The sequence below is a fragment of the Drosophila albomicans genome, chromosome X, assembly GCF_009650485.2.
Source record: "Drosophila albomicans strain 15112-1751.03 chromosome X, ASM965048v2, whole genome shotgun sequence".
Lineage (NCBI taxonomy): Eukaryota > Metazoa > Arthropoda > Insecta > Diptera > Drosophilidae > Drosophila > Drosophila albomicans.
Window position 1 is genome coordinate 18093761 of NC_047627.2, and position 16959 is coordinate 18110719.

General features: G+C 36.1%; 1 protein-coding gene across 1 annotated transcript; it reads right to left on the reverse strand.

Moving 5' to 3' along the window:
• Nucleotides 1-15751: 15751 nt before the first annotated feature.
• Nucleotides 15752-16793, reverse strand: LOC117577761 (protein CWC15 homolog). Its single transcript, XM_034262672.2, has 2 exons — nucleotides 16553-16793; nucleotides 15752-16487 (listed from the first exon to the last, which is right to left on the reverse strand). The coding sequence occupies exons 1-2, from the start codon at nucleotides 16681-16683 to the stop codon at nucleotides 15836-15838; spliced, it is 783 nt and encodes a 260-aa protein (XP_034118563.1). The 5' UTR covers nucleotides 16684-16793; the 3' UTR covers nucleotides 15752-15835.
• Between the last annotated feature and the right edge of the window lie 166 nt (nucleotides 16794-16959).

The window sequence follows — 16959 nt, forward strand, 5'->3', positions numbered from 1 at the left end:
ATAACTGAAGACTATAAATAAAGTTATTGTATTTATTTAAAAACAATTCATACGCATCCCTCGTTTACCTTCATTGCAAAGACAAAAAAAAGTAGCTAAAAACTAAGAAATGTACGATTATGCAAAAAGTTAACCACAAAACGAATGAAATGCAGGGAAAATGGTAAAAATACTCCGAAACAATAAAATAATAATGGCAACAACAATTACAACAGTTAATTATGCACATATTTTAAAGAGAAAGAGAGAGAGAGAGAAGCAAGCAAAAATAAGAGATACAAAAAAAAAAAAGCATTTGTGAAAATCATGAATTTTGAATGAAGCCATAAAAGTGAGTTCAAATAAGTTATGCCTTGAGTAATGCAACAAAACCACACAAAAGATGAACATCCATGCCCCTCTGACTCTCTCATGTTACACACATAGTTGCATTTGGGGGCATCAACAACAGCAACAACAACAACAACAACAACTACTGTGATACACTCTGCTGCAGTTGAGTTGGCTGCAAGCTCTTCTTCTTGATCCAGAGATCTCCGTCTACATTTTTCTCTTTTACAGTTTTGCAGTTTGAACTAGAGCAAAATGTACTACAATTGTGTTGTGTGTGCAAATCGATAGCACGCAGTCAGTTGTTAAATTGAAAAAGACATTGCCAAAGACTGCATGCGTATAGCATAACTATGCGTGTGCCATGCATGTGTCCAACCAGCCAGTCAGTCAGTCATTCAGGCGAAGGAGATGGAGCTGGAGCTGGAGCTGGAACTGGAGAAGAAACTCTAGCCAGTGGCGAGAAGCCAAATGCAAGCAGCGGCAATTCGAGTACTCATTCTTGTACTCAGAGTCGAGAGTCGCGCGTTAAGATCGATGCCTCGATGACTCGACGATCGACAATCGACGGCAGACGAACGACAGACGACTGAAAGAAGCCCGACACACGCCTGATCAAGAAGAAGCAGATCGCGATCGTTGTGCTCATCTCTTTATTCGCATTTGCTTTGGTCGTTTGTCGCTTGTTGTACATTCAATCAACCCGCTTGCGGTGAAAACAGAAGAAAAAAAAATCAGAACTTTGCTTGTGCTGATCTACTTGAATTACCTTAGCACCGAGTACTTCATTTACCTTCCACTCCTAGCGTCTAATTAACTCTCTTTCTCTATCTCTCTTGCTTAATACACTGCGAGTACTTAATACTTTATATACCCACTTTAACTAGACGAGTTACGAGTTACGATTTGCGAGTACAACAACAACTGGCTACAGCTACCGTTCATTATTGTTGTGTATGGTTCCCGACTGTGTGGTCCTGTCAGCACACTGAGCTCAAATCGCAACTAGATATGCTCATTTTAATAGGCCAGCTCATTGGAGTATAAGGTAACACCTACGTATACGTAAGAGTGCGTTGCATTTTTCTAAACTTGTTTGGCATTTTATTTATCATTTTCTTAAAATATAATTATTGACTTAAGTCGAAATTATGTTCAATTGATCACTTCATTACTTACTATATAAAGGGAATTTCGCAAGTGTTTAAAGAGTAGAATAAAGAGTATGGGCCAATTTGATCAGAACAAATGCACTCAGCAATCAAACAATTTGAGAAGAAATTAAAATAACAATTATTAAGAATTCAGTTATCTTTTTGCCTTATTACATTATTCATACTGTTTTAAAAGAAGTCAGAGATAACAAGTAAGAAATCTATAGTCGACTGTGAAATTAAAACAGTGCGGTATTATTCTTAAAATATACCATTTGAATATAATGAAAAATACTAAAAATACATTTTAAAGTAAAGTAGCTATATATTTCTAAAATCAAAACAAACTATGAATATGTTATGTTATGTTTCTTTTATTTTTGGAGATAGGTAATATGGAGTTCGATTCATAAGTAAGTATTCCATTCGTTTTTTAAGATATGCATCTCTCACTTAATAAACTAAATTTTAAATCCAAAATATGAGAATTTTTATCCATTAAATACTCTTATTATCCATCTCAATAATTTCAAGCGTTTAAAAAAGGAATTATTGATGCAAGAATTGGAATGATTTCATGATAGGTATTAATAAAATACTAATAATAAAGAGAATAAATAAATACAAGAAATAACTATGCGTGAAATATTGAAAATATGTCAGTATTCAAAAAAAAAGTTTGACTTTCAATATAAATATTGCTTAAGTCTAAATACAATAAGTTTATTTTGGGAATTTTCAACCAATGCAGGCAAATTGTTATAAGTTTCTCTTAAAAGTATTGTAAAATACATGTACATATATGAAAGTATATAATAGTCTTTTACCTATTTTTATGACTAATGATAAGCTGGTGGCAAAGTTTGTGCATGTGATTAACAGCGACTGAAGCAATGAATATGGTAAAATCAAGCGAATGAAATGCGTCATTCTTTAGTTTAAGCAACAAAAACGATTTTCAGATGCTAAAACTAAAACTAAAAAAAAAAAAATATAGAAACTGTGTGAGTAAATGAAACTGAAATGGTAAAGTAAATGGAGCCACAACCACTTTAAATGGAGTTTGTTGCGTACAACACACATACACACACTCACAAAAAAAAGGCAAATTAAATTGCGGCTGGCATTAAAACAAAACAACAGCAACAACAACAAAGAGAAAGAAATATAGATAACGAAGCACAAGCTCCTCCCACAATTGTAAACAGAACAACAAAGCCAAATACAAAACCAAGCCAAACCAACAAAAAAACAAGCAGAAACGTGAACAAAAACAAATACCTTCAAACAATTTTATTTGTTGCAGCGTGTGCGCGGCAATTGAAGAGAAAGCGCACAAAGCGCCAAAAGAGAAACACACAAGCTTGGCGCTGACAAAAAGAGAGCGAGAGAGCGCAGCCTCAGCTCATGATGTGCGCTCTTAGTAGCTTAGTAGCTGATAAGCCGAAGCGTTGTGATGAGAAAGTCCAAGACAGCAAGCATGACAGTAAGGTCAGTATTTGTTCGAAACAGTCATCCTATATCTTGTGTAAAATATTACGCATTCAGTCGACCCTTGTGCTGATTAAATTGCATAATAATAAAAAATAAAAGAGAACGCTATTTCATATTTACATTTGAAATACTTTTCTGCATTTATTTTATAAATGTATATTACAGCATTCATATACTGAATACTCAATTGGAATTTCCCTAATTTTAACTGCGATTGATCAAAAGGCAGTCAACTCACATTCAGTTATTTCTCTTCCGCTTGCCTTGTCTTGCCAATGTTTAGTGTTGTGAGCACGTATTCAGCAATTGTTCGCTCTCTTGTTCGCTCTGGGAATCATGATTCACACTGGATCATTTGGGTTTTTTATTGTTGTTGTTTTTATTTTAGCCGCCAGTCGAACTAGAGCCGTTGGCCTGGCCGAAACACACACATAATGTCACAATTTGCTGCACTGCATGCCAAGCCAAGTCAAATGCGAATTGCATTAAGTAGTGGGAATATTTCCTATAAGAATTTGTTTGTGCTTACTGAGAAATATTTGCAAGTGCTTGTTAATTATCACCAATACAACGATTAAACGTTTCAGTTTCAGCTCATTTACATACATTTATTATTATTATTTATTTTTTTGCTTACGTATTTATGTTGATCGAAAACAAAGACAACGTTTAACGCTGCGTATGAGTAATGTGTCAAATGTGTCTGTGTCTGACTAAGCAGCCAAATTAGTCAGTTGCATCGATCGACGACGATCAAAGCCAGCTGATTGACCATCTCATCATTTTTTTTCCCCTGCTTTTATTTCCTCTACTACTTCTTCTACTACTTTTTGTGTGTGCGAGCCGCTTCCCAATTTGGCTGTCAAAGAAGACGGGGCACGCACATGGCCCCAAAAAGAGCATTTGAAAGCAACGAGAACGATTGCCAAAACTGACAAATCACTGCCAGCATTGAGAGCACTGCACTGTCCACACTGATCTAAGTCTTCTGCTTCAAAAAAAAGAACACCTGGCATGGCAGCGTCTTTGCGATTTTGTATGTAAATTTTTGTTAACTAATTTCGGGTGGCAACAAAAACAAAATACACATAAAATTAGCAGACAACCCCGAAAATCGAGGCGTGATGGTAATTTTGTGGGCTGCAGAGGAAAGTATTGCCACGGACACGGCTAATGTGTTGGCATGTGTCAGTTGCGTTTCAAACACAGACATCAGGCAGCGATAAAAACCCCTTTGCAATTTCAACAGTCAGCAGTAAAACAAAAAATAAATACAAAATAATTTGCCAATAGATTTTGAATAAAATTGATTTATTCTAATGAGGTAAAACTTCGATATTAAGTACATTTGACTTGCTGCTTGTTTTAGAGAAACGAATTGAAATTATTTAAAGTTATTTAACACTCGTGTCGAAAATCAAGAATGGAGAAATCAATTCCTGTTTCGCTGAGAATTCTGCATTTTCCTTGCAATAACTTTTGCGTTAAAAATTCAAAATTCTTAACTAGAAACCAACTATAGAAATTTAATATATAATACAAAATATTTTTATTAATTTGAATTATCAATATGCATTGTTTTAATATCAATGTAATAAAATCAACAGAAAATAAGTAAGAAAGCTGATGTCGGATGTGCTCGACCAAATTAATATTCCGCAAAAAATACTAAAATATGCCGAAGTCTATAATTGGTATATGGATATAGTACTACATTAAAAATATACTAACCAAGACCAAACCAAACCAACAGAGCACAAAATTATAATACCCTTCTACACTATGGGTTGCGGGTATAAAAATTTAATTTTGTATAAAATTGTATAAATACAATTAATTGTTAAATAATTCCTTTTGTATACAATTTTATAAATACCATAAATGAATAATTCTTTGAAATTTTATGCAATTTTAAGATATTAACTCTTTAATTTTTTAGGCAATTCTATAGTTTTAATATAAATTAAAAATTCTTTCTTTTTTAGGAAATTTTATAAATACCATAAATTAGTAATTCTTTGTTTTTTATGTAATACTTGTTATTCCATAAATGATTCTTAGATATTTTATGCAATTTTATAAAAATTCTTTGATCAATTTTCTAGCACATCAATGCAATTGGTTTAATCGATCTAAATTAATTTGCGCATCCCAAAAATCTTTGCCAGTATCACACACACACATACACACACACACACACACATTTGGCCTTGGCTCTTTTCAAATGACCTGCTAACTAAACATCTGCTCTGCGCTTTTTGAACTGCATGCAAAACCGCATCTGCCCCTTGATGGTGATTGCTGGGTGAAAGTGCAACCGCTGCCCCACCACGTACGGAAATCGAGACGGAGTCAGAGGCGGAGATGAGGAGGCATCACGATGATGATGATGATGAGGATGAGGATGAGGAAGAGGAGAGCAAGAGGCATTTGCAACCTGTGTAACCTGTGTGTGCGCTTGATTAGCGGTTGCAGTTCATTGGATCTTTAAAAGGTCGCGTTGAGTGATTAGTTAACAACGTTGTTGATGCCGTTGTTGTTGTTGTTGTTGGCGTTGCTGCCACATCATTAAAGCAATTTTATTAGATTTTGGAATATTTTAACAGCAGCCTGTTGTCGATGTTGTTGGTGGCGCCACCGCATGCCCTTTTTATAACGCTGTTGCTGCTAACCGCTTATTAAAAATCCTATGAGCTGAATAAATAAAATAAAAATCAAACACAAACACAAAAAAATAGCACATGATATGCACATCAAAATAAATGCGATAAATTAACCGTTGCCGTTGCATTTATTATTTCATTCAATAGAATTTATCACCACCAAAGGCTTGCCAAACAAAACCAAACTGGAATTAAATTGATTGCTTTAATCAGATTATCTTTCATTGAACATTATCGAATTAGTTTGAAGTTTTTCGCCAATTGATTTGAAATTATCATAAACTAATCATTAAAATATTTTAGTAAACTAAATATTAAATATGAAACAAATAAAGTGTGATTTGATGTGAGTTCAAAGTACTCGAACGAATTCTTATTACGATGCTGTTATACAATACAATTACACAATAGCAGAATGTATCTTCCAAGTACGTATGAATGTGCATATACATACATTTATATATATAAATATCTCTGTGGATATTCCCTTTGGATATGGGCAATCACCAGCACTAAGTAATTATTTATTGACAAAGCACAGCAAAACAATATGAAACATTTAAACGTCGACAGCTCGAAGTGCTGATGCTCTTCAATAATGAAGTAATAAAAAGTGTAAATGTAATAAATTATTATTTATATTTAGTTATGATGAGGACAAAACATTGACTAATAATGTTTTCTACAAATTGTTGCAAATTGTTAATTAATTAATAGTCATCCCACTGAAGAGACATTCGATGCAGACAAAGTGGCGTATCATCAAGCAAGTGAATCATCTCGGGCACGTCACAAAACAAAACTGACGCTGAGACTGATGCCAATTTGTTGGCAAGTAATCGTTTAGGTAATGAGACGGACACTCGACGTTGTGCGTATCTCTCTTACCTCGTTGACACGCCGAGGGCCGCACGTAAACCAAACCAAACACAGCCCCAAACGCCCTGAACTTCAACTCGCTCGCTCGTTTGCTCGCTCACTGGTTCATTAGTATGCACAAGCCGAGCTAAGCCAACAGTTGATAGCGAATGCGATTGCGATTGCGATCGACTGGGAATATGGGAACTCCAAAGAATTGACGTTGACCGGTGCGAATTGTTTGTTTTTTGCCCCATATTGCAGAGGGCGGAAATAACAGTCAGTACAATATGCCAAGCAAAGCGAACTTATAACGCTGAATGGGCCATGCGCATAATACAAAATCTGAAGATAATTCATAGCATAACCCAAGATTGAATAATTTATTAATTTTAAGTATTTAGTAATCGTATACAAAGAAAATAATAATAATAATAAAAATAAAAATAATAATAATAATAATAATAATAATAATAATAATAATAATAATAATAATAATAATAATAATAATAATAATAATAATAATAATAATAATAATAATAATAATAATAATAATAATAATAATAATAATAATAATAATAATAATAATAATAATAATAATAATAATAATAATAATAATAATAATAATAATCATAATCATAATAATAATCATAATCATAATCATAATTTTTATATTTTAGTTGATGTTCAGTTTAAAAAAGAAAAAAATGTCTTTACTTTTGAAGCTTAAATTAAGAAATTGTATTAATACTTAAATTAAAATTAACTCGATACCACATACTCAATTTACAAATTAATTTTGAAGCAATTCTAAGACAATTTTTTTAAAAAATAATTTTTTGAATCAATGCTTCAAATTTCAGTTAATACTCCAATATAAACATGTATCTATGTATTGAATTATATAATTGAGTTAATTTGAATATATTAAGCAAATATCTAAGCTCGATATCTGTCACTTCAATTCAGTTTATCGTCGCATTTTTATTTATTTATTTAGCCGGGTATTTCACAGTTCTTTTCATCGTAGTTTCTTTCCCAACTTGATCAATGCATCACCTCAGTTTCTAAGATTCGGAATGTGATTTTTCCTAAATGTCCAACGCATCATCATTTGAATGTAGAGCTGTGTAAATTTATAAATAAATATCGTTTATTCATTACAACATTTCTGATCACTTTTGCGTCATAGCAGAGAGCGTTAAAGACTTGGACTTTGTTCCCACAACGAAGCTAAACTTTATTATATAATATCTATAGAAAAAAACCCAAATAAAAAGGGTTATCGACTGTGTGTTACTACGCATCTTAATGTAGCTTCACTTAACTTATACCGTTCTACTTTAATGTGTTTGCCCAAATAAATTTAAATTTTATAATACTTTAAACGCAAATAGATGATCTTTCATATAGTATCTTTCATCTTTTTTAAATAACAACTTCTTATCATAATTTAAACTTAAATAGATTATCGTATCTTTCTACTTTTTTATTTTAAAATTTCTTGGCAATATTTTTAAAAAAGTTATTAAAGTATTTATCTCTAATGTTGAAATGCAGTGCACAATTCAATTAATTTTATTACATATTAAGTTAGATGGCAATTATATTTTGTGGGTTTTGAGTTGGGTTTTGTCTTGTATATTATGTATGTAAACGGTTCGGTTCGGCTTCAGTTGAATTAACCGGTACAACTAAGTTTGGTTCCGGACCGATTTGCAGCGCTACTCGAAATGAGCTTCGCAAGAGACAATTTATAGACCGTTTGAAAGACATCAACTTGGGTAAATAGTATTCAAAGTGGGCGAGCAATTAGCTGCGTCTACTCGTAAATCATTAGAAAAACAGGTTGGCAGTTCGACGCACTACCACTTGGTGAATCATATAGAGGCAGAGGCAGTTTTTCGCTGACGTCACAAATGCGATGGCAAAAAGGGAGGGGCGAGAAAAATGCAACAAAATTGCAAGTTAAACGTGTGCAAAGCCAAAGCGGCTGAAGAAGAAACTTTTAACCAAGACCCAGCTTCGAATGGCTATAAACAAAGGTAGGGAAATAGGTACTGTTCCCTCCCTGGCTGACCAGAGAAATATAGAGAGAGAGAGAGACAATTTTTCAAATTGAAATGCATGGTGAAAACCGCAAGGTTCTTAACTACCTCTATTTATTGGCGCACATAATAGATGCGTTTTGGAAATCGCACTGTGCGTTACCCAAGGGACAATTTGCCATTGGCTCCGAGTGCCTCCGAGTGCGGAGCCTAGAGTGCCCCTGAGTGCCTAAAGTAGTAGTGATGAAATTGCGAGTAAACCGGATGTGCAGTGCACCCATCAGCCACTTTTTGGGGCAGAAGAGTCTGAGATCCGCAAAAAAAAGGGGGCAGACAGACACATGCGAGAAACCTACAATTTGATTATCGCAATGAGAATTGCTACACTTGGCCACCGGACCAGACGGTCGACTGGTGACCGGTAACCGGTGACTGGTGACTGGTGACCGCTCTTTGTCGCTTGGGTCCTCCTCAATGGAGATGTAAAAAGCAGTAAGGAACAATGTAGAGCAAGGGACATTTTAGCCATGGCATAAAAGTCGACTTGTTGTGGCTACAACAACAACAATGACAACAAGAACAACATCAGCTCAGTACAAATTAACAACCAGTCACATCCCTTTGCCCCACATTCGATTGCATACGGAGCCCAAGCCCAAGGCGAAGCCAAACGACACGCGTTGCATTTGTCAACATGTGTAGCTGTCTGTTTTAATGGTCAATTTCTCACTCTAAATGGCAACATAGATGCCAGCCAGCCTGCCTGTTGACCAGGCCTTAAGGCTTGGCCTCTATCCATTTTGGTTCTATTGCACTGCCAGCACTCCTTAATCTCCCATCCTAGTATGAGCTCTGACTCCGTGTTCTCCTCAGTTCTCAGTCCTGTCTCCCAAACTCTTTGCACCCTTAGCATTGTTCCGAGCAGCATAACTAAAGTGCACTTCTTGCGTTCAATAAACATGACATTACATTAAAAGTATGCTTACTAATTTGTTTTCGCTTTACGAATGCAATTTAAATTGATAATCAAAAATTTTACAAACGTTGTTTAATTATAAATTTCAAAACTGTATTCTTCACCTATGAATATTATTAGAATTGTATTTTAGATGAAATTATAAATTTCATATTCAATATTCAGCTTATTCAGCATATATATGTTACCTTTTTAATTGTTAATTATAAACTAAATAAAATTAAACAAAAATTGAATTCAAGCAACTTAAAGAAAATGTAATTCAAAACAACTTGAAGATATTTAAAATCCTAAATATAATTCTAAATTGTCATTTTTACCTTCTATTTTAATTGACATTTTTTGATCTTCCTCAAAGGTTTTTCACTTCCATTAAGCGCAAGGATGAGTAAAATTTAAGTGATTCTAAATGAGTAATTTCTATGGATTAAGCATAAACATTTTCAAATCCGCAGATTTAAAGCAATAATAATAATAATAATATTAATAGAGCTCACAACTAAATGCATAACCTTAAGCAAAAGTCATTGAACCGCACTTTAGTTTAGTGATGGGACCACACTTTCTATATTTAAAGGTTTGCTGCCTTCTTTCTGATATAAATAAATAAAAGTAAGAGCATTGAGGAGTCGTATGACTTCTACTTGTTCCAATTTACTTTCAACTTGAAGCGGGCAAGAAGAATATTCGAAGGGAACGCGTTTTGCGGCCAGTGCCAACTTCTGTTCCTATTCCCATTCCCAATCGTTTCTGTGCCTGTTCCTGTGCCTATTCCTCTTGTTGTGCCTACTCCTTTGGCTCTTCCCATGTCCTGATCCTGTTCCTGTGCCTGTGATTCTTTTGCCTGCCTGCCTCCTACGTTTCTTTCGGAGCTGCGTAGTACGTAGTGCGTAGTGCGGAGTCTGAGTCGGAGTCGGCTAATGTAGTAACATTTGGTGACTTGGGCAGATGCCGGAAATGCGTCTACTGCAAGGAAGCACACATGTAGTTATGCCATCGAGTCTGACTGTTGACTCTGTCTGACTACTGAGTGTGGTCGGTCTTCTTGCTTCTGCTAAATGGCTGCAAATTATTTGCAAATGTCGCTGTCACATTTTACACATAAAAATGTCACAGACACCGTGTTAGGGGAGAGCGGCGAGGGGACAGGGTAAAGGGGCATTCCTAACGGTTAATTCTCATACCAATAATGGCGGCGGCTTAAACGCTTTTTCCAGCCAGGAAATGCATTTTCATTTAGCAGCGGAAGTAGCTGCAAATGAGCTTTTAGTTTTTACCTATTTTCACTTCTAGCCAAACGTCAATCCTACATACATATATCCAAAATCTGAATCAGAAATTGTGCACAATTTCAAACAGCAAAACCGGATGCCACAATTGCAGACGCAGTTGCAGTTGCACTTGCTGTTGCTATTGCTGTTGCAATCGACGTTGAACCTCCACCTGTTGCCCAAAAACAAACTCAAGTCTGGCTGCATTAGCACACACACACACACACACACACACACACACACACACACACACACACACACACACACACACACACACACACACAGAAATATCTCCTCCATCAAATAACGCGGTAAATTTGATTTTAATCAAATTATCTCTAACTTTGCATTAGTTGGCATTCGATGACCGCCTTCCTTTCGTTTCCCCTTCCCATTCTCCCTGCAAACAACATTAACCCCAGCATCAACATCTCAATCTACCCTCCATCTCCGATCCAATTCCAGGACAAGCGTCACCTTCTCAATCCGACTTATGCGGGTCTAATATATGCATATACTTACTATATATAAATATATAATATATATTTTGTGGCGATAAAAGAGCCACACACACCGCAATGAGCAGTCTATATCGGAATATCGACTTGATTCACACCAATTTCTACAACCGCATAACAAATAAATGTGCATTTATTTTTAAAGGTGACCGCCTAAGTGACTTACAGACTGATTGACTGACTTACTAATTGGCTTCGAATAACCCTTCGAATGCGATTTCCGATATGCAGGTACATTGAACCCACTTCAATAAATCACTAGTTATTAGCCAACTCATTAAACAACAATAGTAAATATTTCACTCCATAAATATACTGTAAATCATAGCTTTAGTAATAACATATTACTCTCTAATTATATATCGCATTCAACATTATTACAAGTAAGACTGCTCGACTGTGAGTTATCCGCAACCCACTTTCAATAAAAGTAAAAAAGTGCGGTATTATTTTTAAAATATTCCAAATTTATATACCGTAAAAATACTGAAATATACCGAATACTGTGTTTGATATATATCTAGTATACTTCATTCAAAATATACCATAGAGAAGTAAATATACCAAATTGTCAGCCAAATATAATATTATTACTATCATTAACAAGTAAGAAAGACACAGACGAGTGTGCTCAACTGTGAGTTACCAGCTACCCATTTTTAATGAAAGTACAACAGAAGATGCGGTCTTATTCTTAAAATATTCAAAACCAATATACCGAAGAAATACCAAAAAATTCGACTATATGAAAATACGGTATATCGATATACTATTACATTCGAAATATACCATAGGGAGAAAATATACCAGTTTGATGCACGATTTTTCTTGCTAACTGAATACATAAATTAATTTGTTTTAGTTTTTAATGTAATGCAATAGTCTTTAAAATTTTCAATATAGATTTTTTTTTGAAAATTTATTATTTATCAGCGACTAAATAAATTGAAATTTAACAAGATTATTTAAATGTTTGATTTGTTGTACAGCACTTGTTTGGAAGAAAAGTATAATTGGAATATTTGCAAGCAGGTCTCAGCCTAAAATTTCGGTCATGACGTTTTAAATAATTTGAGGGATTCTGAAAATGATTTCATAACTCGGTTACTGCGCTCCACTCGCCCCCTCGCCCACCCCCTCGCCCTCGTCCTCACCCTCACCCGTAACTCAGCTTTGAAGTTGAGGCAAGTAAGCAGTGGAATATGAAGTGCCGGGCATTGTGTGACTGCCGCCAGTGGAGACGATTTACAAATGGCCATAACGAGTAAATATGTCAAGTGCAGGTGACCCGAAAAAACAACAACAAAAATTGCAATAGCAACAACAACAACAAGAGCGTGAAGCGAAAACCAAACAAAGCCAAAAACAGAAGCAGCAGACAACGGGAGGACAACAGCCAGAGAAAAATATATATACGAGTGGGAGGAGAGCGAAAGGGAGAAAAGTTGGCTATCATCTACATAGCGAGGAGAGAAGGGAGAGAGTGAGAAGGGGAGGGGGAAGGGGAAGGGTAGAGTAGCCGACAGAAACGGTTCGGTTCGGCCTTCAGTGCATGCGTTTCCGGTTGCACTCAGTGGCAAACGGTTTTCAGTGTAATTTGGTCAACTAAATTATGCAGCATCAGTTGCACCAGCAGCCAAGCTGTCAGTTTATCTCCCTTCCCCTTCCCCCTCCCCATCCGCCTCCATCCCTCAAACTGTTGCCCTTTGGCAAAAATGCAACAGCAACAGCTGAGTAAAATTTGCATTCTATAAAATTTTAAAGCAAAATAAAGTGTCGCCTCCCATGCGACGATAGTGAAGAGAGGCAAATTTTGTTGCCGTTGACTTAGCAGCGATTATAACACATAATCTCAACATAGTTTTCAATAGAGTTTCTCTCAATTAAGCAAAATTTTGTCATGTTGCATTTAATTATTTTTAGTGCTTGTTATTGTTATATATTCTATACTGTGCTTATTCATCGTGTATCTAATAAATTAAATATGAAGTGAATTCTTAGCAGACTTTAATAGTGCCACAACTTCAACTTACATTTATACAAATAATAAATAAATAATTAATATTGTAGTTTCATCCAACTTCAAATAACAATTTTATTTTAATGAAAAAATAAATATTAAATTGTTTAAAATTTATATTATATTATTATTTTTAATAAATAAAAATCCATTGTTATATTCTCTTCCTGTTAGATCCTGTTATTCACAGTCCCAAAGTGTTTTTAAAAAACTGATCAACTCGGAAGTGTGTTTGTGTGTTTTGTGTGTGTGTGTGTGTGTGTGTGTGTGGGCGCGAGTCAATTGGCTGCTGTTGTTGTGTTTTTGTAGTAAAGCCCCAGATACATATGTTCGTGGTTCTTTAGTTGGTGGTCAAGCGGCGTGCTCGGCCCTTTTGACCGCTGGCTATTTGTCACTTGCAACCGCGACTGCCATTTCCGCCAGCCAGTCGCCATATTTTTTCCTTTTTTGTTTTTGTGCAGTTGTAAAATCTGCATCAATTGATGGCCAATGACAATATGCACGGGAGAAAGGTGAGGCGAGGCGAGGCGAGGTAAGGGCGAGATGGGGGCAACGGTTCGTTCAGTCAGTGGCCACAATTTAGCGCTCAGCGACTACCGAAAAGTGCATTGCAGATTGCCTTCAATGCTGATGAATGCACAAATAATGGGCTGCGTAATGCCAAACAGGAAATAAATTATTCTGCTTGCCTCCGTCCCCGTCCCTGTCTCTGTCCGTGTCCCTCTCCCCCTCCGCCACACACACACACACACATTTCACTACTATTTGCATGAAGCCAAAGCCAAAGCCAAAGCCGAGCATCGATGGGTCTCAGTCTCAGTCTCTCGGTCAGAAACTCAGACAGCAGCCAAGCAACAAGCAGCAAGCATCATAATAATAACAATCAGCAGCATTTGCTGCCTCTGTTGCTGTTGCTGCTGTTGTTGCTACAGAAAGATCAACATGAATTATCATCATTATGTTGGCAGCAGTGAACAAAAATTTTCTTATAATGAGCTTATTTGATTTGCATCTAAAATGCAAGCAGCCAATATCTTATAGCGTACAAAAAGAAATTTTATTATTAACACTTAATTTGCTGTTTATCTTATTTTATATTTGGAATTTTCAAATAACTTGTATCTTTATCTGAAACTCTAGATATTTTTAACTTTTGCATTTTATTCTTTCATATAATCTTTTCTTTTTTCATTTTTATTTAAAAGAATTGATATTGTTTTCATTTTTCAATAGATATTATCGAAATTTCTATAAAATGACAAAATAATATAAATAAATTGAACCTTAAGATTTTCATTTAAAGGTAATTTAAAAATATAAATCCAAATTTATCTTATATAACATTAAAATGGAAAATTAAAAACAAAAAATATATAGTGTATTTGAGTAAGTTGTTAGACCCAGTTATCAATACAAACAAGATATTCATAAATTAGTAGAATTGCAAAAGTCATTGTAACTATCCATATGCAATAGCTCAGCTTTAAACTGTTCCGAAAATTTCATAATAGTATTACAAATACAAAAGTTGTTGAATATAAAATTGAAAAGTACGTCAACCCAAATAAATAAGAACATCAGTTAAGGATTCCTTGGAGATCTTTTTGATAAACTCTGCACCAATACATATATTATATAGTATAATGAAAAAACAGAGAGTAAATAGCAAGTCGGTTTGTCACGCAGTCAAAAATTTCGAGCATGCTTTGTTTGATTTTGATTGAACGCCAAATTGAGGATTCGACAATTTTAGAGTAGCCGCTCAATCTGAGGGCAGGGCAAGAGAGGGCAAGGCGATGGCCTGCTGCTCTCTGCTGAGGTGAGGACGTGTGCTTATTGTCAAAGTCGAAGTTCATCTCAGAGAGCAGCTTGCGAACCCATTAATAGGCGTGTAGATACAATAATACTACTGCTATGTTGTATATTCAGCATTTCTCTTTGCCGCAGTTGATAATTTGCATGGGGTTCTGGCAACAAATCAACAGTTCAACAGTTGTAGTCACTGCCACTGTTGTTGTTTTCCAGCCGTCGTCGAGGTAATTGGCCAAGTTATTTTGCGCTTTCTGCTTACTCCTTTGCCAAATTGATTTTGCTTCGTGCCTCATCAGCAGCGACAATTGCCCTGACCCTGGCAAAGTTTGCTTGCTGCTGCTTCTGCTGCATGATGATCATATTGTTTGCTGCTGTTGTTGCCGCTCTTTGCTCTTTTGCTGCGTGCCACATGTAGTCAATGCCCCCTTGTGTGTGTGTGAGTGTGCCACTTCAGTTTAGGTTTTAGCCATTTTAATGCTACTGCTGCCGCTGCTGCTGTTGCTACTGATGTTTTTTGCGGTTTCACACTTTGGTTAAGGTTGCATGCCCTTCGCACTCATCAGGCAGGCAACCACTCAACTTTTGGGTCAGCAACCAAAAACCGCTATACAATGTGTATTAATTTATTATTGAACTCTCAACACAAGACAAGTTTGTAGTAGTAATAGTAATGAAGAAAAAAAAAACTATGTTACTTAATGTACTTATCCATAAACTTCTTATGGAAATCGGAACGCAACGCATCGTTGACAAAGTGCGTTTTCTTCTCGGGAGCAGAGCGTGCACAATTCTTAAAGACAACATCATCATCCCAACGACGTTTCACCTTCAGATCACCACCAAGGCCCGAAGTGCGTCCAGCCGCCGAGGCAGCTGTGCCCGGCTCATAGTTGATGAGCGGATTTCCTGAGAGAATATTTTCCATGCGTATGCGTTCGTCTTCCTGTTTCTTCTCTGCCTCGCGACGTGCCGTCTCCTGCAGACGCTCCTGTTTGATTTTCTGCAATTCAGCCAACAGGGCAGCATCATCGTCATCGGAATCGCTGTCAGAGTCGGAGCTATCATTGTCCAACGGCTCATCTGCGTCCAGATTGGCGGAAGCGTGCTGTTGCTGCTGCTGTTGTTGCTGCTGCTGTTGCTGTTGCAGCTGCGATGAGCTGTCCAATTTGGCACGCTTAGTACTGCTGCTGCTGCTCGCATTGTTTGCCTCAATGGCTTTGCGCACTATGGAAGGCAAAGTCTTGCCAGAGCTGACGCCAGACCGCGCATCGCGTTCGCGTTCCTCGAGTTCCTTGCGAAAGTCACGGTTGCGGATTTCCTCGCTGGTGCCTTGGCCAGTTTCCCTGCAAGCAGTCCGCAAATTAAATTTAATTTTCTTCTACTTTTTTGCTAAACGTTTTCAGCTTACCTGTATTTCAATTTCGTGTGTCCAGGCAAGTCGCGACTCGAGTATTGTTTACTGAGTGCGCTCAAGTCTTTTTCTCCTCGTCCAGAGCCACCACGAGCTGGATCGAATGTGGGGCGAGCTGCTGTCGTCATTGTTTAGATCGCTTATTTCTTAATTTGTTTATATTAAATTATTATAGCAATTTGATGATTATTGTTGAAAAAATGCTTGCTTGTTTTGTTTCGTATCAACTGTTTTGCTAGAGTTGCAAGTAAACAGTTTCGATAAGCGAGAGATATCGATATTAAACAATTCAGTGTTACCGCTCAATGCGTCAAATACAAATACATCGATAAGCTGAATCAAGAAAATTTGTTTGAACTATTTTAAAAAAAAACTATTCAAAACGGATTTTTATATTTATTTCA

Excerpts from the sequence above, each read along its gene's own strand:
- LOC117577761 (XM_034262672.2), bottom strand. The coding sequence starts at position 16,683 with ATGACGACAGCAGCTCGCCCCACATTCGATCCAGCTCGTGGTGGCTCT. Across the intron at positions 16,488-16,552 it reads CACACGAAATTGAAATACAG|GGAAACTGGCCAAGGCACCA; the intron begins GTAAGCTGAAAA and ends GACTGCTTGCAG.